The sequence below is a fragment of the Myxine glutinosa genome, chromosome 5 (genome assembly GCF_964187855.1).
Source record: "Myxine glutinosa chromosome 5, kmMyxGlut1.1, whole genome shotgun sequence".
Taxonomy (NCBI): domain Eukaryota; kingdom Metazoa; phylum Chordata; class Myxini; order Myxiniformes; family Myxinidae; genus Myxine; species Myxine glutinosa.
The window spans coordinates 54,524,636-54,548,248 of record NC_136265.1 but is presented as its reverse complement, the minus strand read 5'-3'; the positions used below and the strand labels follow the sequence as shown (position 1 = coordinate 54,548,248).

General features: G+C 48.4%; 1 protein-coding gene across 2 annotated transcripts in view; it reads right to left on the bottom strand.

Moving 5' to 3' along the window:
* Window positions 1–23,613, bottom strand: part of UVRAG (UV radiation resistance associated) — a 96,131-nt gene that overhangs the window by 51,470 nt on the left and 21,048 nt on the right. For both annotated transcript variants that reach the window (XM_068117052.2, XM_068117051.2), the window contains exons 4-6: window positions 8,664–8,825; window positions 7,956–8,030; window positions 7,745–7,833 (exon numbers count right to left, since the gene is read on the bottom strand). In XM_068117052.2, coding sequence (XP_067973153.2) covers window positions 7,745–7,833; window positions 7,956–8,030; window positions 8,664–8,825 — 326 coding nt within the window. The remainder of the gene's footprint in view (window positions 1–7,744; window positions 7,834–7,955; window positions 8,031–8,663; window positions 8,826–23,613) is intronic.

Below are 23,613 nucleotides of genomic sequence, written 5' to 3'. Positions count from 1 at the left end.
ATAGGGTATCACAGCCTGAAAGGTATTTGGTACCCTCATAAAGAGAAGAAAATCAATAGGTATCCCATCCTGAAAGGATTGGATCCATAATAATAATATTAATAATAATAATAATAATAATAATAATAATAATAAAAATTATAAGAGTTCCCTTACAAACGACTTCAATGCAGGAAGCGATTAGTCTCATCAAAGCCTATGCTATGGTTGCCAAGATATGGTTGTTTGTCTGAGCTCTATTCTTTTTAAGGTGAGCATCAAGCAGGTAAGCAGCACGTACAATTTTTTAAGTTTTTGATATGACCCGGCCAGGGTTCAAACCACCGACCTCCCGGACTCAGAACACGCTCTAACCATTACACCACCGAGTTAGTCATTCCGTTGCTCCTCTATTTGCTTTGAAGACCCCGAGGTCCATCTCAGGTGGAGGGGAGTGGATGGAAAGGATTTCAACACTTATAGAACACCGCACTCGGTGGATCGCCAAGACAACAGAAAATCGTGTCGTCATTTTGACTTAGCTCTACTTCCGGGTTCTGGCCCAGGATGGTGCATTGCACAGTGATAACCGTGCATCCATGTTGTTCCAACTGGTCAATATGGAATCTTACGCTTGTCCGGCAGCACCTGTGGGACCTCGGCCGAAAGGCTACACCGCCTGTTATGTTTGCTGTTCAGCTGAGCGTCATTCACCACGGCAGCGCGCACAGGCGACAGCTGTCTAAACAGTGCACAAGAGGCGAGGCGGGAAAATTAAATAAAATCCTCGCCCACCATCCCCTCATTTCCCCGACCACCCCTTCCGAAACCCCTCTCTAATGGCCCCCAAAATGTGGAAGTGGTATCAAAGCTGAATGGAAACAGGTGAAAAAGTCTTAAATTAGAGGTCTATGACTGCGTACTGTCACGGCTGCCAACCTTTTGACATGAAATGAACGAACGACTGCCAACTTTTTTTTACGTGAAATGAACAAACGAATGAAGAATGAACAGCCTCGACCAAACGATGTGGGCCCGCAGCAAACAGTCCGCATCACCAAACAGTGTCCGACATGTCGATTCCAAGAACACAAACACGGCATGAAAAAGCGATAAGTTGTCTTTCCTTTTACAGATGCTGTGTCCATCTTTTTGCCAACACCACACCAATAATGTTCAGACGCGTGTTAAAAGGCCAGCACAGACAAGTCCGGATACAGTGGACTTATTTGTTGCAAACGTTACGCCCCGATATAAAAAAAAAAAATAACCACCTTTAGAGGCCATTTTTCCCCGCAAAGCGGGGGTTGGCCTTTTTCGGGAACCGTGGCTGTTGTTTTTTTTTTTTTTGGTCCCCTTTTTGAAGCAATGTTTTACGGCCGGATGCCCTTCCTGACGCCAACCCGTTTTGCCGCCTTTAATGACAAACAGGGAATTACCAGTGAACTGGTACTCAATGGCCCCGATGTCAGACAAAATTAATTTGTTGGACAAACTGATTCCGAGGACAAAAATGCAAAAAGGCCACCGGCCTACAGCTTCGTCGCACAACCGAATAGCGTGCGCGCGCACACAACCCTGGAATGCTTACATTCAAAAACCCTGATACTAAAACGCGGACGGCGTATAAGGTTGCATAAAAACAATATTTTCACTTTTACTTCCATAAAATGCAAGGACTGGCACATTATTTATGAGTGGAAATAGGCCAGCATCCTGTGAGGCACACGGGCATTCACCAATAGAACAAAAATGAGTTCCAGGTGCAGAAGGCGCAACTAACTTGGCTCGTTTCAAGGTAGATCGATGGAGAATCTTCCCTTTCGCAGGGATCCGTTAGTTAGATCGATGCTGTCTCGAAGGTGTTCACGGGGCGGCATTCTGACATTTGCTCGTCCCGAGTTTGCGGTACCGTATGTGGGCAAAAGGAAATGGCACGTCGACGGCTCCATCTATACAAATGCTACATTGATGAAAGCATTGGGACAGCGTAAACACAAACTTTAAACGAACGCTCCCGACACGCATGTGTATGTTCCCCCCGACAACACAAAGCCGCACGTGCTTTGAAAAATCAAAATCTCGATGAAATAAAAGTTTGTAGGACATCAATCTTGCCATCCATCTCAATTATTTGTAGGACATCATCGCATTGAATGAGTAATCTTCTGCCTTGATATCTTACAAAATTAATGAGCCTATGTATTTCCTTCCTGTCTGGGTAAATCTTGGTGGCATAATGTACAACCAACCAGTGAAGCCAATTGCTTGATAAGCATGATCGCACCAACACGGTTTGATGGATAAACCACAAAGTGGCACTCGTTACCCATCAGGCCCTCTCTCCTTCACAACATATAGGCAGAAAAACAGCATTCAAACATTGCTACAATTTGTTTACTTTAACAAGTCGAGCATGTATAATAATTAATTATTATAATCCAGCTGCTCCTGGACTCTGTGTCCTTTCCTCCTGACAAGGTGGAGAAGTTTCTGTCAAACCTCGACTCTGATTCTGCAACTGGACCAGACGGCATCAGCCCACGGGTCCTAAAATCCTGCTCTGCCGCTCTTTCACTCCCTCTCTCTGTTCCCTTCACCCTCTCTTTTGCTCAAGGTCATCTGCCATCTGCTTGGAAATCAGCCAACATCACCGCTTTGCACAAAAAAGGTGCAAAAACAGATCCTTGCAACTACAGACCAACCAGCCTGCTCCTGATAATCAGCAACGTCATGGACTCGATCATCGCTTCTGACATCAAATCCTTCCTCTTCTCCAATGGCTTGATCTCTGATCAACAATTTGGTTTCAGACCAGGTCACTCTACTCTGGACATGCTGCTTCTGCTGTCTCAACAATGAATGGAGGTCCTGAATGCCAAACAGGAAATCAGAACTGTCTCCTTTGACATATCTCATGCCTTTCATACGGTCTGGCATCCCGCCCTGCTCACCAACCTCTCCTCCTATGGTATCCATGGAAACTTCGACACATGGCTTGCAGACTTCCTTTCTGCTCGCAGTCAACGTGTGGCCCTGAATGGAATTCTCTCTGTTCCCCTTCCTGTTCAGGCTGGAGTTCCTCAAGACAGTGTTCTGGGCCCTGTGCTTTTTCTGGTCTTCATTAATGATCTCTCCGACTCTCTGGAAAATCCTCTCTATCTCTTTGCTGATGACTCCACTCTCTGCCGCTCCATATCCCAACCCTCAGATCGGCAGTCCGCAGCCTCCTCACTCTCTGCAGACCTGGACAATATCACAAACTGGTCAAACAAGTGGAACATGTCTTTCAATTCTGACAAATCTAACTCTCACTTTGTCCCTCCGAAAAGACCGACTGGACAACCCTCCCATCTACTTTCTGAACAATCCTCTTGAAGAAGTTCTGTCACTCAAAGCTTTTGGGTCTCACTATGAGCCATGATCTTTCCTGGAAAACCACATTTCCAAGCTGGCCTCCAAAGCCAGTCGTCGACTGGGCATCCTCCATCGTGCGAAGTCCTTTCTGGGCACTTCTGAGTTCCTCACCACATACAAAGCTTTCATCCACAGCTCGATGAAATACTGCTCTCCCCTCTGGGTTGGTTCTCCTGCCTCACACCTAGCTCGGCTTCACGCGATTGAAAGCAAAGCATTCAGAATCGTTGGAATCTCCCGCGATGAAGCTAATTCTGAGGGCCTTTCTCTCTCTCACCGCAGGCAGGTAAGTGGTCTTTCTGTCTTCTACCTACTCCTGTCCAGCCTTGCTCCCCCTGCTCTGTCTGTGCTTTGTCCCCCAAATATTCCTACAGGTCGCACAAGATCTGCCAGTAACCCTCTTCTGGTGAAACTGCCAAAATCGAGACTCTGCTCATATTCACTCTTTCATTCCTCTTTTCTCCCGCATCTGGAACAAACTCCCTCACTCTCTTCAATCCCACTCCTCCCTCCAGGTCTTGAAAACAGCTGTTCACGGCCATCTCTTGTCTTCCCCCATCCAAAACCTTGATCTTTTCTACCCCTGTTAAAACACCCCAAATCCACCTCTAAATCCCCAACTTCCTTCCTGAAATTTCTAGATGTGTTCATTTGCTTTATACCGTGTACCTCTCCCTCCTCTCCCAGCCTTCCCCCTTCCAAAGATCTACCGACGTCCCTGTTCTCTTCTGTTGTTGTGCTTGTGTACTTCCCTCTCCCCCCCCCCCCCCCTCTTGTCTCCCGCTCCCTTCATTGGATATTTTATGTGTCTGTGCATCTTTTCATGTTCAATGCGTTAGCTCTTAAACGAGCCTCAATTCTGTATTTAAAATAAAAAAAATTTAAAAATAAAAAAATTGTGCGATGACGACAAATTGGGGCTTTAAATAGGTTTGAGGAATAAATTCATGTCGTGAATGTAGCAAAGATAAAGTAAATTAATGTGATGAGTGAATTAATTATTTATATAGCAACAAGCCAATTTATTACACATGGAAAATGACAATTTTTCCACGCAACTCTCCCTTAGCAAGGAAGAAGAATTGGAAGAGGGAGGAGGGATTGCGACCAAATTTGGCACAAATGATAATTATTCTGTTGCGACTAAAGTTTGTTCACGGCATTAAAGAAGTCGGGGTCTAAGGGGGTCAAAGTGGATCCAGGTTTGACCCCCCAAAATAGGAATTTGCTTTTTCCTCTGAAACTCCACACACTATTTCGATGACACTGTACCACAACCTTCATCACCCGTGATGTACCAAAGTTTGGTCACGGCCTAAAAAAATTTTTGCCCTTTTACGGATCTACGGGGGGTCAAAGTGGGTCCAGGTTTGACCCCCAGAATATATATTTGCTTTCTTCTCTGAAACTACACATAAGATTTCGATGAAACTTCACCACCCATGCTGTACCAAAGTTTGCCCATGGCATTTGAGTCTGGAGGGGGGGGAGGGGGGGCAGACTCCCAAGGCAGCCTACTGACTCCAAAGGCAGACTCCCAAGGTAGCCTACTGACTCCAAAGACAGACTCAGGAGGCAGCCTACTGACTCCAAAGGCAGACTCAGGAGGCAGCCTACTGACTCCAAAGGCAGACTCCCAAGGCAGCCTACTGACTCCAAAGGCAGACTCCCAAGGCAGCCTACTGACTCCCAAGGCAGCCTACTGACTCCAAAGGCAGCCTACTGACTCCAAAGGCAGACTCGCAAGGCAGCCTACTGACTCCAAAGGCAGACTCCCAAGGCAGCCTACTGACTCCAAAGGCAGACTCCCAAGGCAGCCTACTGACTCCAACGGAAGACTCCCAAGGCAGCCTACTGACTCCAAAGGCAGCCTACTGACTCCAAAGGCAGCCTACTGACTCCCAAGGCAGCCGACTGACTCCAAAGGCAGACTCCAAAGGCAGCCTACTGACTCCAAAGGCAGACTCCCAAGGCAGCCAACTGACTCCAAAGGCAGCCTACTGACTTCAAAGGCAGACTCCCAAGGCAGCCTACTGACTCCAAAGGAAGACTCCCAAGGCAGCCTACTGACTCCAAAGGAAGACTCAGGAGGCAGCCGACTGACTCCAAAGGCAGACTCCCAAGGCAGCCTACTGACTCCAAAGGAAGACTCCCAAGGCAGCCTACTGACTCCAAAGGCAGACTCAGGAGGCAGCCGACTGACTCCAAAGGCAGACTCCCAAGGCAGCCAACTGACTCCAAAGGCAGCCTACTGACTCCAAAGGCAGCCTACTGACTCCAAAGGCAGACTCCCAAGGCAGCCTACAGACTCCAAAGGAAGACTCCCAAGGCAGCCTACTGACTCCAAAGGCAGACTCAGGAGGCAGCCGACTGACTCCAAAGGCAGACTCCCAAGGCAGCCTACTGACTCCAAAGGAAGACTCCCAAGGCAGCCTACTGACTCCAAAGGCAGACTCAGGAGGCAGCCGACTGACTCCAAAGGCAGACTCCCAAGGCAGCCAACTGACTCCAAAGGCAGACTCAGGAGGCAGCCTACTGACTCCAAAGGCAGACTCAGGAGGCTGCCTGACTCCAAAGGCAGACTCCCAAGGAAGACTCCCAAGGCAGCCTACTGACTCCAAAGGCAGACTCCCAAGGCAGCCAACTGACTCTAAAGGCAGAATCAGGAGGCAGCCTACTGACTCCAAAGGCAGACTCAGGAGGCTGCCTACTGACTCCAAAGGCAGACTCCCAAGGAAGACTCCCAAGGCAGCCTACTGACTCCAAAGGCAGACTCAGGAGGCAGCCTACTGACTCCAAAGGCAGACTCAGGAGGCAGCCTACTGACTCCAAAAGCAGACTCCCAAGGCAGCCTACTGACTCCAAAGGCAGACTCCCAAGGCAGCCAACTGACTCCAAAGGCAGACTCAGGAGGCAGCCTACTGACTCCAAAGGCAGACTCAGGAGGCAGCCTACTGACTCCAAAGGCAGACTCCCAAGGCAGCCTACTGACTCCAAAGGCAGACTCCCAAGGCAGCCTACTGACTCCAAAGGCAGACTCCCAAGGTAGCCTACTGACTCCAAAGGCAGACTCCCAAGGAGCCTACTGACTCCAAAGGCAGACTCAGGAGGCAGCCTACTGACTCCAAAGGCAGACTCAGGAGGCAGCCTACTGACTCCAAAGGCAGACTCAGGAGGCAGCCTACTGACTCCAAAGGCAGACTCAGGAGGCAGCCTACTGACTCCAAAGGCAGACTCAGGAGGCAGCCTACTGACTCCAAAGGCAGACTCCAAAGGCAGCCTACTGACTCCAAAGGCAGACTCCCAAGGCAGCCTACTGACTCCAAAGGAAGATTCCCAAGGCAGCCTACTAACTCCAAAGGCAGACTCAGGAGGCAGCCGACTGACTCCAAAGGCAGACTCCCAAGGCAGCCAAATGACTCCAAAGGCAGACTCAGGAGGCAGCCGACTGACTCCAAAGGCAGACTCCCAAGGCAGTCTACTGACTCCAAAGGCAGACTCCCAAGGCAGCCAACTGACTCCAAAGGCAGACTCCCAAGGCAGCCAAATGACTCCAAAGGCAGACTCAGGAGGCAGCCTACTGACTCCCAAGGCAGACTCCCAAGGCAGCCTACTGACTCCAAAGGCAGACTCCCAAGGCAGCCGACTGACTCCAAAGGCAGACTCCCAAGGCAGCCGACTGACTCCAAAGGCAGACTCCCAAGGCAGCCGACTGACTCCAAAGGCAGACTCCCAAGGCAGCCTACTGACTCCAAAGGCAGACTCAGGAGGCAGCCTACTGACTCGAAAGGCAGACTCCCAAGGCAGCCTACTGACACCAAAGGCAGACTCCCAAGGCAGACTCCCAAGGCAGCCGACTGACTCCAAAGGCAGACTCCCATGACAAAAGAAATGGCTCAAACTAAGACTGGACATTCACAGCTCTTTTACGTGTGAACAATTGATGCAACAAGAAACACCTGAACAAACAAGAGGATACCCACCCTAACACCTGTCAGTCATTTGTTCCAATACAAATGTAAAATCCAAATTATAAAAGCTGACCTTCTGTACTCTCGTGTCATTTTCATTTTTGATCTCCAATCCAAATTTCTTGAGTACATAGGAAGAATAACGAATTAGCCTTCACTGTACCAACCAAACATTATAAATTGCTTCACTTGGGAGTTAACATCTGGGCACCTGCTCTGCCTTAGCCACAGTTCAAGTTTTAGCACAAGGGAGTCTTGGGGAAGCGGAGCTATGCATATACCATACAGGAAGGAATGTAGCAGGGTAAAGAGGATGACGAGGAGCAAGGGAGGCCAATGGGAAGACAAGGATGTAAAGTAACCAAGGAGTGAGTCACCTGAGCAAGGAAAAGACGCTGTAAGATGTACGCACGGCTGATGGCTCCACCTGTAGTTGGCTCTGCCTATTCTTGGTGCTGGACTTAGGCTGGAGTATGAAAAATGGGAGAGAGAGCGGGATTATATGGAGGCAGGACCAAATAATCCTCGGCTGATAACCCACCAGCTCGACCACCACTTCCACGTGAATTCATTTCACAAAGGACAAACCTTCCCGAATGCTGGTGCTCTATAGTATCCATCGGTCAGGCCAAAGATGAGGGAGTTTGGAGCATCGGCCTTGATCTGATGGAACAGAAAGCGACACGTCGGAATGGCGGACCTTCGCGACAAGAGTAAAATAAACGAAGATAAAAGTAAATACAGCAACGCAAACGCAAACGAGCAAGAGAAGAAGATGAAGTCGAGTAATTAATCGGGGCTTCGCCAGATCAGATGCAAGAAATCCGACGCAACCGAGCAAGACGATGCAACGTCTCCAAACGAGGAACCGGCTTTCATAAACGACTACACTTTGACCCCGACACGAGTCTTCAAAATAAACAAACGGTGTCAACACATCGGCGGAGTGTGTAAAGTGCATACACAAACCCATGACCCCGTCTCGCAACTCATGTTCATCGGCAGAGACACCGAGCAACGGGGCGAGAGGATGTCGTGATATCGGAGTCTCAAGGTTGCCCAGATCATGAGGCTACAACACTCAGGAAGCGATCGCAACGCAAAATGCAAATCTCTACCTGGAATCATACACTTGAGGCCTCGACAGAGATAGAATGGTGCATCTGGGGGTCAATATTCGTTTACTCTTTTCCTATCCCTAGGATTTACTTGTAAGACTACCCACTTTTCCCCACATACTTAAAATTTTCGTCGTTTGCCGTATCAACCGCCGACATTTTTGTGATGAAAACCAACCTGAGGTCCGATGTAACTGAGGCCGTCCAGGTGTACATTCCACTCGAGGAGGAGCCAAAAGGATTCACCCTGGCACGCCCAGACTCGCACCACGAGCCGAGAAACGGATGTGTCCAGACGCTCTGGAAGGAGTCCAAAGTCCAGGCTGCACCACGTGGGGTTCTAATGCAGAATGCAGTGGTTAAGTAGTTAACGTCGTGTGTTTGACCAACAGGGAAATAATATCGGACAGGAGGCAGAGGATAAAAACTCGAGCCGAGAGGAAAAAGGGGAACAAAAATGCGGGACCGAGTTCAAAAAGCCAAGGAAAGATACGAGGCAGCAGAAAAAGGCCACACACGCACGAGGAAAAGCGAAAACACCTGGAGAAAGTCTAACAATCCCCATTATCATTACCTTCATCACAAGGCCAACGACCTTTTCTGCCAACGTTGTGTTTTTGCCTTCAAATGCTCGGCCACCCACCCACCCGCCCCCCCGTTATCAGCCCTCACCGACTCCATTTGTAAAAATGAGATGTAAAGACTTGGCGGCAGGTGCATTGAACAGTAAAGGCGGAGGAGAGGACGGGAAGATGGGGAATAAGTAAATGAAGGTAGGAATGCCAGGAAGGCGAAAGGAGTATCGTAAAAGGAGAGTCTGGAAGCTTGAGGGAATGAACGTTGGATCCCAGCGTGGTGTCATCTTTATGACCGAGTGATCAAAGCAACGGGGTCAGATAATGTTGGAGGGATGGGGATTTCAACCACAGGAGCAAAACTTCGGATCAATAGGACTTTCAAAAAAAAAATTTAATTTTTTTTTTTGGTATACAGAGTCTAGGCTCGTGAAAGAGCTAACATTTATCAAACAAACAAATCAAACAAACAAACAAACAAAGTATATAAAAAGGGGAGCGGTCAACAAGATGGGGAGAGATGGGAAGCACACAAACACAACATTTGAGAGCAGGGACATCGGGAGATGTATGGGAGGGAGAGGGCCTGGGGGGAGACAGGATAGGTATAAAACGCAAGGACACCAAGGACTTCCAGGAAAGAAGTCGGCACCTCAAAAAAGTGGATTTGGGATGAAATTAGCAGGGGTACAAAAGATCATGGTTTTGGATGGGGGAAGATAAGAGATGGTGGTGAACAGCCGTTTTAAAGACCTGGAGGGAGGAGTGGGATTGAAGAGAGTGAGGGAGTTTGTTCCAGAGGCGGGAGAAAAGAGGAATGAAAGAGTGAATATGAGCAGAGTCTCGATTTTGGCAGTTTAACCATAAGAGGGTTGCAGGCAGATCTTGTGCGACCTGTAGGAATATTTGGGGGACAGAGCCCAGAGAGAGCTGGAGGGGGGGGGGGGGGGCAAGGCCGGAGAGGAGTCGGTAGAAGATGCGGATTACATAGGGATGCGATGACGCGTCGGCTTCTCGCCTTGCATGGTCTGCAGAAACTTCAATATTTAAAACAAAGACCAACTACATTTAATGAAAAAAATTTTCTAAGGAGGTGGCGATCTCTTTAAAAGGACTTTAGCCTGGACTACCGGTCAAAAATGGTAGTGTGCGGTGATCACGGAGACTTTCACGAACTCCGATCAACACCAGTCTCAGACAGCACCATTTCGGATTTGAGTGCTTCAAGGCAAGATGACAGGAAGGATCCAAAGCTCACGCAAAGAGCGAATAGACTTCAGTCTACGGAGTGAAGGGCACCAAGAGGACAACTGCGCAAAAAAGTAGAAAATAAAATAAATAAATAACCAGGAGGTGGCAAGAAGCAAAGGTAGAAATGAAAATCGAAGTATGATGTGAAAATCAGAAACCAAGTGCAGAAAGAGGAGAAATGGAGGGTGGGGGAGCAGAGAAGAAAGGTGAGCAAACACGAAGTCCTTTTACATCCCGAGCACATCATCAGCATAATGAGTAAAATCAGCGTAAATCCCTTTTACATGACTCCTTCCTGCCCAGGAGAAAACGTGTCCATCGTGTTGTAGCAAACCTATCAAACAAGGCCTTGCATTGAACGGTTATCCAGCTCAATCCCTACACTCCTTCCTGGACTGACTAACTAAATTGAAATGAAACAAACACCTTCAAAAGGATCACACTTGCACTGCACACTGGGTACAAAAAGTACAGGTAGAGACTGAGAACCCAATGACATTTCAAAAATCTTGATCCGCCATTGAAAAAAAACTCTGCCATTGGCTCAGAAGGGAACGATGCGAGTTTGAGGGCAGAGACAGAGACAGAGACAGAGACAGAGACAGAGAGAGAGAGAGAGAGAGAGAGAGAGAGAGAGAGAGAGAGAGAGACGCATAGTGGAAGCCCCACATGATGGAGGAAGCACAATAAATTTGGATCGAGGCCAAGGCTTTTAACAAATTTCTTAATAATTAGGTCTACCAGAAAATATCACTTCTCCAAGGCAAAAAATAAAATAATGAGGTTGAATGATTAAAAGCGTGGGAAAGATTCAAACTTCATGGGCATGAGGCCTGTTGCATTTGGGACTGCAATACTACATTTTGTGCCTTACATGCATTACTTCCTTTCCTTCATCGTAGTCGCAAAAGGGAATTCTTGCAAAACATTCATTAGATTTGATCGACGATAAAAGGATGAGTTTTGTGTGTGTGTGTGGAATACTTTTCGTGTCTATTAATTACATACGTCTATTAATTCATGACATATTGCGAACTATTGAAATGTACCTTTTAACTCTATAGATTGCTGAGACCGCTTCGACCTTTGAAGACAATTTAAGACTCCTAAGATCCTCAAGACCCCAAAACCCCTAAAAATCCCAGAGGTCTAAAAAGTCCCAAAAGTCCCCGAGGATCCAAATGATCCAGATGACCCAAAATACCCCGAGGACCCAAAAGACCCAGATGACCCAAAAGTCTGAGGGCCCAAAAGTCTGAGGACCCAAAGGTTCCAAAAGACCCAGAGGACGCAAAATAACTCACCCCCTCTCGAGGGCCAGACGGAAGCCTCTCCTCAGTGAAAGACACATGAAAGCCCGCTTGGAGTTTGCAAAAAAGCACCTAAAGGACTCTCAGACTGTAAGAAACAAGATTCTGTGGTCTGATGAAACCAAGATTGAACTGTTTGGCTTCTTTCTGGCCACTCTGCCATAAAGCCCAGATCGGTGGAGTGTTGCAGTGATAGTTGTCCTTCTGGAAGTTTCTCCCATCTCCACACAGGATCTCTGGAGCTCAGCCAGAGTGACCACCGGGTTCTTGGTCACCTCTCTTACCAAGGCCCTTCTCCCCTGATTGCTCAGTTTGGCCGGGCGGCCAGATCTAGGAAGAGTCCTGGTTGTTCCAAACTTCTTCCATTTAAGAATTATGGAGGCCACTGTGCTCTTGGGAACCTTCAATGCAGCTGAAATTTTTTTGTAGACTTCCACAGATCTGTGCCTCGACACCATCCTGTCTGTGAGCTATGCAGGCAGTTCCTTCGACCTCATGGCTTGGTTTGTGCTCTGATATGCATTGTCAGCTGGGAGACCTTACATAGACAGGTGTGTGCCTTTCCAAATCATGTCCAATCAATTGAATTTACCACAGGTGGACTCCAATGAAGGTGCAGAAACATCTCAAAGATGATGAAGAGAAACAAACGTTATGCCTAGGTCCCCCGTCGGTGAAGTGATGCGAGTTGACAAAGTGGAAGAGGCAAGGTGGGCCATCTTGGATTTTGACGTAGTGACCCAATTTTCAATAGCTTTCTTCCTTATGCCTTGATACACCCACACACCAGATTAGAAGTTGGTACTTCGCTTATTTTTCAAGATATTCCGCTCAAGGTTCAGACATACATGGCGGTGGCCATCTTGGATTTTGACGTGGCGACCCAATTTTCAATAGCGTTCTTACATATGCCCAGATACACCCACACACCAGATTAGAAGTTGGTACTTCGCTTATTTTTCAAGATATTCTGCTCACAAGGTTCAGACATACATGGCGGTGGCCATCTTGGATTTTGACGTGGCGACCCAATTTTCAATAGCGTTCTTCCATATGCCCAGATACACACACCCACACACCAGATTAGAAGTTGGTACTTCCCTTATTTTTCAAGATATTTCGCTCAAGGTTCAGACATACATATGGTGGTGGCCATCTTGGATTTTGACGTGGCGACCCAATTTTCAATAGGGTTCTTCCTTATGCCTAGGTACACCCACACACCAGATTAGAAGTTGGTACTTCGCTTATTTTTCAAGATATTCAGCTCACAAGGTTCAGACATACATGGCGGTGGCCATCTTGGATTTTGACGTGGCGACCCAATTTTCAATAGGGTTCTTCCTTATGCCTAGATACACCTACACACCAGATTAGAAGTTGGTACTTCACTTATTTTTCAAGATATTCCGCTCACAAGGTTCAGACATACATGGCGTCAGACATACATGGCGGCGGCGATCTTGGATTTTGACGTGGGTTGCACCCACACACCAAATTCGAATGCGGTCCTTCACTTATGCACGCACGCACGTGCGCACGCACGCCCGCACGCATGGACACACGGACGGAGGGGAAAACCATAGTCCCTCTTTCGCTCCGCGGTGCGACGGGGACAATGAGGCACCTGAGCTAAATTAAAAATGTCATAGCAAAGGGTATGAGGGTGGAGGCACTATGTCAATGTGATATTTCAGTTTTTTCTTTTTAATAAATTTGCAAAACTTTCTAAAATCCTGTTTTCTCTTTGTCATCGTGGGGTGTTGAGTGTAGATTGATGAGGGAAAAAATGAATTTAAACGATTTCAGCATAAGGCTGCAACATAACAAAATGTGAAAAAGTGAAGGGGTCTGAATACTTTCTGAATGCACTGTATACACTAGCTGAAGTACCCGGCATTGCCTGGAAAGGGGGGTGGGGAAGGGGTGGCAGGGAAGGGAGGAGGGAGAGGAAGAGGAGGTGTGGAGGGGAGAGGAGGGTTAGGGAAAGGGGGGAGTAAGGGAGGAGGAGGAGGAGGAGAAGAGGATGGAAGAGGGGAGGGAGGAGTGAGGGGAGGGGGCAGTCAAGGGGAAAAGGGGAGGGGAGAGGGATGGGGGAGGGAAGGAGGAGAGGAGATGGAGGACAAATTTACCCATGAAATGAGTGCTTTCACCTCAGTGTTGCCCAGGTAAAGAGCCAATTGTAATGCACTCCTGCCACCACCACCAGGTGGTGCTACACAGTACGCATTTACATAGAAAATTTAGTCCACCCTCTCATAGCCCCCCACACTCCCGTGTGAAGCCACGGCCACATTGCCTATGTTACCCTCCACACAAAATTATATTATTTGTACCCTGAGTTTGGAGTTGGTAACTTAAAAGATGTGGCCGTGCATCAACACATACAAAAAAAGAGGGAGCCTTTTATAGGTATAGGTGTGGATATAGGTGTGGATATAGGTATAGGTGTGGATCGGCTCACTGCACTCGCCTCACCACACATCGCCGCAGAGGCACTAGCTTGTTTAAACTGAGGATTCTTGGAAAAAATGCGAGGGGCATAGAAAAGGCGTCTTTATAAATGCTATGTGCCATGTGGCAAAGTAGAGAAAAGAAGGGGCATTCCATTCATGTAGAAAATGCCAAACAAAAGAAAAGCAGAGACAAAATCAAATTCAAAAAAAATCACGTGTGCATGCTGGTCTACCCTTGTGTTCTAAGGAGGAACCAAGGAATGCTCCAGAATAGATCATATAAAGGGGCGACAATTTGATTCATTCAGCTGCATGAAGAAGTATATGTGTTTTATTTGCCAGATGTAGTGCGTAAGTGTACAAAACAACAGGCATTTTAAGGCCATTCTCCCTGCTAGAGCGGGGGTTAGCCTTGCGGGTCCCATGACAATCTTCTCCATTTTGCCCTATTTTCTACATCTCCCCTTGTTAACCCCCTTGCCCGCATTTCTTATTTCACCACCTTTAGCCAAGTCTTTCTCGGTCTTCCCCATCCTCCACTTCATTCAACATTCATTTACATAACTCTTCTCAACCAGTTACTTCCATCCTTCCGCAACACATGACCCAACCATCTCAACCTAGTAGGGCGCAAGTGTAGGGCATGTGTGTATATATATACTACATGCACTACACCATGACCAAAAGTATGGACAAGCATTGGCAGTAGAATGGTCATACTGAAGAGCTCAGTGACTTTTAACATGACACCGTCATAGGATGCCACCTTTCCAACAAGTCAGTTCGTCAAATTTCTGCCCTGCTAGAGCTGCCCCAGTCAACTAACTGTAAATGCTGTTATTGTGAAGTGGAAACGTCTAGGAACAACAACAGCTCAGCCGTGAAGTGATAGGCCACACACAAGCTCACGGAACGGAACCGCCGAGTGCTGACGCGCATAGTGCACAAATCGTCTGTCCTCGGTTGCAACACTCACTACCGTGTACCAAACTGCCTCTGGAAGCAAAGTCAGCACAACAACATTTTGTCGGGAGCTTCATGAAATGGGTTTCCATGGCCGAGCAGCCACACACAAGACTAAGTTCATCATGCGCAATGCCAGGAGTCGGCTGGAGTGGTGTAAAGCTCGCCGTCGTTGGACTCTGGAGCAGCGGAAACGCATTATCTGGAGTGATGAATCACGCTTCACCATCTGGCAATCCGATGGACGAATCTAGGTTTGTCGGATGCCAGGAGAACGCTACCTGCCTGAAAGCATAGTGCCAACTGTAAAGTTTGGTGGAGGAGGAATAATGGTCTGTGGCTGTTTTTCATGGTTCGGGCTCGGCCGCTGAGTTCCAGTGAAGGGAAATCTTAATGCTATAGCATACAATGATAAATTTGATCCCTGGTGTTGGCTTAGCGGTTAGGGTGCCGGCTTGGGATCCTAAGATCCTGAGTTCGAATCCCGGTCGATCGCTGAATTAACGCCAGGGGGGTTGACTCAGCCTGTCATCCTTCCGAGGTCGGCAAATTGAGTACCAGCTTGCTGGGATGAATGATCACGGTGTGTACCCCAATTTAGAATAGGTACACCGTATCCCTGCGCATCGAAGAGCGTGACCAAGGGTTGGCGTCAGGAAGGGCATCCGGCCATAAAAACATTGCCTCAAAAAGGTAACCATGATTGTCATGGGGCCCGCAAGGCTAACCCCCGCTATAGCGGGGAAAATGGCCTTAAAACAATCATTCATTCATTCATTCATTCATTCATACAATGACATTCTAGATGATTGTGTGCTTCCAACTTTGTGGCAACAGTTTGAGGACAGCCCTTTCCTGTTTCAGCATGACAGTGCCCCCATGCACAAAGCGAGGTCCATACAGAAATGGTTTGTCGAGATCGGTGTGGAAGAACTTGACTGGTCTGCACGTAGCCCTGACCTCAACCCCATAAAACACGTTTGGGATTAATTGGAATGCCAATTGCGAGCCAGGCCTAATCGCCCAACATCAGTGCCCGACCTCACTAATGCTCTTGTGGCTGAATGGAAGCAAATCCCCACAGCAATGTTCCAACATCTAGTGGAAAGCCTTCCCAGAAGAGTGAGAAGTTTGAAGTTCGGGTGTCCACATACTTTTCGTCATGTCATGGATATAAATATTTTTGGGTTTTTTTCCCCCAGTACAAAGCAAATGCAGGGAAGTGTTTTAGGCACCCACAAAGGAATAGGAAAAAAAAAAAATTGACGCTAGTACCATATTGTATACAAAGTCAGTGCTCGTGTAAGAGCCAACACATAGAACATATAATAAAGGAATGGGAGACAAGCATGGGAGAGAGAGGGAAGAGCAACAGTAAAGAACAGGGACATCAGGAGATCTATGGAAGGGAGAGGGCTGAGGAGGGGCACAAAGGATAAACAAATGTACACTACTGGAACTTTCAGGAAATAAAACAGAATTTAAAAAGGTGAATTTGGGGTGTATTAACGGGGGTAGAAAAGATAAAGTTTTTGGATGAGAGATAAGAGATGGTGGTGAACAGCCGTTTTGAAGAACTGGAGGGAGGAGTGGGATTGAAGAGCATCGGTGTTTGTTCCAAAGGCAGGAGAAAATAGGAATGAAGGAGTGAAGTTGAGCAGAGTCTTGATTTTGGCAGTTTCACCAGAAGAGGGTTGAAGGCAGACCTTGTGCATCCTGCAGGAATATTTGGGGGACAGAGCACAGACAGAGCATAGGGTGCTAGGACGGAGAGGAGTCGGTAGAAGACAGAAAGACCACCAACCTGCCTGTGGTGAGTCTGAAAGGCCCTCAGAATCAGATTCATTGTGGGAGATACCAATGATTCTGAAGGCTTTAATTTCTACAGCGTGAAGTCGAGCCTGGTGTGAGACAGGAGCACCAGCCCAGAGGGGAGAGCAGTATTCCATTGAGATGCAGATGAAAGCTTTGTATGTGGTGAGGAGCTCATGTGTGCAAAGAAAGGACTTCACACGACAGAGGATGCCCAGTCGGCAACTGCCTTTGGAGGGAGCTTGGAAATGTTGCGTTTCCCAGGAAAGATCATGGCAGATAGTGAGACCCAAAAGCTTGAGTGACAGAACTTCTTCGATAGGATTGTTGAGAAAGTAGATGGGAGGGTTTTCCAGACGGTCTTTTCGGAGAGACAAAGTGAGAGTGTGAGATTTGTCAGGATTTAAAGACATGTTACACGTGTGTGACCAGCTTGTGATTTTATCCAGGTCTGCAGGGAGTGAAGAGGCTGCTGCCTGCCAATCTGAGGGTTTAGATAAGGTGTGACAGAGAGTGGAGTCATCAGCAAAAAGATAGCGAGGCTTTTTCAGAGAGTCGGAGAGATCATTGATGAAGACCAGAACATTGCCTTGAGCAACTCCAGCCTGGACAGAAAGAAGAGATGAGAGAATTCCATTTGGAGCCACACGTTGACTATGACAGGATGGTAGGTCCATGAGCCATGCGTGGAGATTTCCATGGATACCATAAGAGGAGAGTTTGGTGAGCAGGGCGGGGCGCCGGACTGTATCTAAGGCACGAGATATGTCGAGGGAGACGGCTCTGAATTATGTCTGGCATTGAGGACCTCAAACCTCAGTTGTTATGGCCACGGGTTTTGGGTCTACTAAGAGAGGGGTAGCCTCAGTTCCCCCCATACTTGCCGGGCCTGAGGCTACCACGCAATAACTTTGTGCTGCAGCAGGTTGTGAGTCAACCGCAAGTGCCAATCAGTTAACCACATGCTTCAGTGTCTGCTGTCTAATACCGTTGAACTGAATGTCACGTGGCCTTCTGGCCGGGATACGCGCCCTCGATTATGCACGAATATTATCTTAATTAGATCTTTATTGAGGGTGACCGAGCTTTACTCAAGGACTTTAATGTTCAAGGTGGGAGGAGAGGGTACACACAAAGGGAACAATGGGGAAATGCAAAATCAAAATGTACAGCTATTGCAATCAATGAAGAGTGCAGCGATATTTACAAGCAAGAAAGAAAACATACGAGATGCAGAACTTAACCTAGGCCTAAACCACCAGCTATTACACAATACAGGGCACCCATCAGACATTCACAAGAAAGCAAGACAAGATTAGAAAGAGAGACAGTGCAAGGATCACAGCCACTCGTTTACTGGGCGAAAACAGTCGTGCTTTACACCACTTGGGCCTTTTTTGATTACAAGTAAATTACAAATAAATAATATCACCAATATTACAAATAAATGTGTACAAAAGAAATGTTTGTATTATTATTTGTGTAAATCATGACAATACAGCAACTCAAGTTGTCAGATCATCCTCAGTTTAAACAAGCCTATGCCTCTGCAGTGACGACGTGTAGTGAGGTGAGGTGAGCATAGGGAGCCAATCCACGCAAGTATGTGTATATATACAGTATATATTGTTGCGGATCTCGAAACGTCGGCCTCTCCCTTATCAAGGGGGGATTAATCCCCTTGTCTTTTACTAGCCGACGCGATCCGGGGCTATCACGTTCCTTCCGGTCAGCACTGAATAGGGTGGTAGGTCGAATTAGTCCTATTACCTAAGTACCAGCGCCTCCCAGGAAGCAAGGAAATAACCCCACCCGAACCACGGTTTCAGTGGACATGCCGAGCGATAGCGAGCCGCGATTCGGGCCGTTAACAGGAACTAACCCGATTGGAGCGGTTGTGATCGTGCCACGCTTACCCAATGGAGAAATCACTAAAACGGTCGAATCAGGAAAGACAGGAAGAGCAGATTGGTTTATTTACAATTGTACGGGAAGGAAGAGAAGTACACACAGGGCAGCCTTATAACAGTCTTAACTTATCCCTAGACACGGGCCCGTTCACACTCAGACTCAGACTCACACGGGGATTGTAGATGGTCGGGTTGAGGGTCCACAGATGGCGCCCACAGCTCGCTCCGGTCCCCGACTCGTACGGCGGTGAAGATGGTAGACAGCAGGCAAGATCTCCACGTGTCGGTGGTGCGGATTGGACAATTATATGGGGGGGATCGGTAAGCTGGCGATTATTGCACGGCTTAGCCGCGTACGTAATAAACGAACCGGCTGGCGGTTATACTGGCGATCTCAGCAACCCAAAGCCGAACGTGACAGTCCTCTTGATCAAAGCGCATCAGCCCTCTCCGCACAGTCCTCTCCAATGAGTGCCGCTACATCAGCCCCCGAGTCCTCGTTGGTAAAGCGCGTCAGTCCTTCTGCACGAGCGCTGTTGCGTAAGTCCTTGGTGGGATCTCAATTCTCTCAATCAGAAGTGCAAGTCCTTTTTAGAGGGCTTTGCACGTGCGTTTATATAGCGCCGCTTAGCGAACTCTCTCGAACCTCTAGCCACACCCTGGCAGGCGATGTCGCCTCAGCCCTGATTGGCTGGTGGCCCTTACCGTCCCCCCTGCTGCCGATCCTATCTCAGCCTCGCGGCCGCTCAACCCCCTTTTTGGGCCTACCTCGTGTCACTGGGCTAGTTCCAGCAAACCAGCAAACCAAGAGCAGCAAACGCTGCTGGTAGCCAAAGCGTAACAACTGCGAGCATCCTAAGCGTAACAAACTGCGAGTTGTCAAATGGGGGGCGGGATGGATTCTGCCCAACGAGGTGGAATTTGGAGGGTGGAGGCACATTGGAACGGGCCTATTCTTATTTGTTTTACACAACGCAGATGATAACTATTGGAAATGGCCTTATCTCACATATACTAAGAAATAACTAATGTTCTAAGGTGACCTACGTGTCGCATGTGGACTAACTATGGGGGCAAAACCTTTAACCTTTATTAATCAAATATGTACACTTTCTCATAACCGCAACACTGCACCCCTCCTTTGCCAGGCTCGTTCCCGAGCCGAACCCACATACCAGTGAGCCCGACCGGTTCTGATGCAAGGGTCAGGACTACTTTTTAACAATTAGTGTGACACTTAGGTGTGGTTACCCTCTACATTTAGCCTAACACCCTGGGTGCGACAGTTTTAAACACTAGATATGTCCCACCTACTGCGTTGTGTACTAACTAACTGACTCACGCCCACAATTAACCGAATTACGGAAAGAATCCTCAAACTACACATAAAGCCGGTGGGGAGCATGTTATTTACAAGACCCTACTTATTTACAATACTACAACCCAGGACCTGTTCTTTTTGTGGGAGAGAAAAGGAATTTTGAAAAGAGGAAACACAAATGCAATGCACTGCACCAATACACCATACACATATGCACCATACACATATGCCATATGCACAAAAATAAACAAAAAAAAATGCACAAAAAGCACCAAAATGCACAATCATCAAAATGCACAATCACATTTCAAAAATAATGAACGATGCCTTGTGCTTCGCTGGCTGCTGGGCTGCAACGTCTTCTTCCTTCGTCTTTGGTGTGTCATCGTCAAACTTAATGTCTTCTTGTCCTGACACACCAAAGATTAATAAAAAGGCACAAACCGTGTCCGCTTTTTATTTTGGCCAGCAGGGCCATCTTAGGTGGTCCAACTGCATGGCATTGATGCCACTTAAAAACAGTGGTCCGCAGGGCAAGGTAATGTTTGCCGCGATTGTCTGCCCAGCAAAGGTGCCAGGCCACAGAACAGAACGTGTGGTCCATATTGTGTACCGGTGCAGGCAACAGGCAGCAGGGTGCAGCACAAGAGTGCAGCCGCACAGCTCAGGGCACCTGCACACTCCCCTCAACAAAAGGTAATGGGTCCATGGGTGGGGAGGAAAGACAAAGCAGAGGTTAGCGGGGAAAGGGCACAAGGGTACACGTCACCACAAGGTAATGCGACATGAGGGGCGCGGGAGAGCGAGCGGAGAAAGCTCGTCCCTAGCCGTACGTAACCCCCCATGTCAATCTACACTACCCTTGCTCTTCCCCGTATTTACACAATTTACAAATTCCGTCTCTACCGTCTTGTCTCCCATATCTCCCCCTAAACCAAATTAGTCCCCAATCCGTCCCAAGAAGGAAGGGATGGAATACACACAATGTCTCACCCACGTCATGATGCGTCTTTCCATCCCAAATCATCTACAAAACTCGGTGTGGAGTCCTGTCACATTGGTGAGTGGATGCGTATGGTGCGAAGACATTTTCATCCTAACTATCCTTCTAATTGACATTAACTCTTTAAACTACCCGGGGTCTTGCCCTGCCAATCCAATTGGCCTCTTTACACTATGTGGTTCTAAAAACCAATTCCCATTGACCATCCTGTGGTGTCTTACCAAATTTGGGGTCTCACACCCCCCAATTTTTTCAATACTGTGCCTTCGCACAATTTCGGGGCTGGGTCGTGTGGCTCTACCAGCAAGTCCTACTTACCTGCGCACCTCCGCCACTGAAGTCGCCATCCGAGCTTGCCTAGCTCCTCAACTACCCTAACCTGGGGAAGGCCCTCCTGGCTCTCTCTCACCCCGTGATGCCCTCTCTGGCATTGGGCTACCCGGGTCCTCTCCTCGGATCCTCGGGCCCCGCTGAACTCTACTTGAACGCTACCTGGCTCCCAGAGCCTACCTGCGGCCTCACCTGGCTGACAGACTACCAGTGGCGGAGTGCCCCAATAACTATACTTACCAATTAAGCCCACACGCCCAGCCATCTCCACCTCAAAGCAATACATTGCTACTACACGCACCACAGATGTCAATATCCAATAAATTTACCTACTCCCTCTACCTAACTTTAAACTACCATCCCCGGGTATTCGTGAAGGGGTCCATCCTCCCCCTATTCACTCCTTCGCACCATGCACTCCACACCACTCATTCCACACACCATTTACTCCACACCATTTATTCCACACAACCATTCTCCACTTGCACACCATGCAAGCCATTCACTCAACACCATTACACATGTACTACAATACTCCACTCATACACACACACACACACACACACACACACACACACACACACACACACACACACACACACACACACACACACACACACACACACACACACACAGCCTCATTTGCTCACTCTCACCACAAAGATTCTCATTCTCAATTCATCATTTGCACCTAAAGCGCATCCTCACTCTCACACACACAGCATCATCTGACTAGCTATTTCCCCCAATACTTGTGCTTTCCCCATCTTCCCTTTACACTAAGCACATCCCTCGTCATTATCATCCACCTAATCTCTCTACGTCCCCTCTACCTGTATCAATGTCTCTACTTAAATATCAAGTCTCATAAAGTCACTTCTAAATCCCTATCAATTATCCTAGCCCGCCCTGGCTAGTTCATACTGCCAAACCCCCATAAACTACTGCTCCTCTGCCCCAAAAGTCGTGAATGGTAAACTACCATTCGCCATCACTACTGCTATTTGTTCACTATACTCGAGCCTCTCGGTGCGGAAATACATTGTCATTTCAGCTCGGCTTCACAAAGCCGAGCAATGCATGCGGATGGTCAGTCTCCTGTTGGTTGGGTCCGTCCGGCATTTTCGATTCTGGGGAGGAGGCATACTCGGACCGAGGTTCCAGGAACCATCTCGGCGCGGGGCCTTTCGGTCTCCGCCATGATGACCCAACCTCCCCTGGCCGGAGCACCGCGCCCGCCAGGGGGCGAAGGTCCAACCTGGCCTTCCTCCCCCGGAATTGTGCCGTTCGCCCCTTGCGCCATGGCACGGCACTGACCATACAGGGCGGGGCCCGGCCCGAATCATGCACGGCGCTCCTTGCGAGAGCGCCGCGGAAACGATCCCCGTCGGCTCCCGCAGCACACAAAGCGCACCACGCCCCGAGAGCTCGCGTCGGCTATCCGTCGGCCTAAACGCTGCCCCGGTCTGCGTCGATGCCTGAGTCGCATTCTCACACCACGCGACCCATTTCTCACTCGTACACCAAGGCGCTCCAGCGCCTCCCATACACTCCATGCATTCTATTACTGCACTCTCTCTCCGTGCACTCTTTTTTCTTACACACTCAGGTGCACACCACTCAGGCGCACCCACTCCGTTACACACCCTCGCGCACATCCTGGCGCACTCATTCCACTCACGCACTCCGTTACATCCTCTGTAACAATCATGGGTGTGCATTCCTGCATACACCCACTCAGCGCACACCTACCCACGGGTGTGCAATCTCCTTCTGCACACCCAATCACGTGCTCTGGTGTGCATCCCCGCACACTCTCCACAACCATCGCACACTCTGTCCGGCACTCTGTTTCACACTCCGTTTCAACACACTCTTCCCACACACACTCCATTGTGCACTCACCCTCATTCTCTGTAACACACTCGCGCACCAGCGCCGTACGCACACGCGCGCCATTCACCTTCATACACCTCACCACGGACCTTCCACAAGTGCTCGGGTGACGTAGGGATCCCAAGCGTGCGAAAAATCCTTTCGCGCCAAACCTTTTCGCGCCATACACAGCCCTACTCACCTTCGGGATTCTTTTCTCCTCTAACCGCATCTACAAACTTTCATTTTGGTTAGGCAGCATGGCATCACAATGCGAATGCAGACTTTGTACATATTCCATTTCTTCCTCCCGCGATTGCTT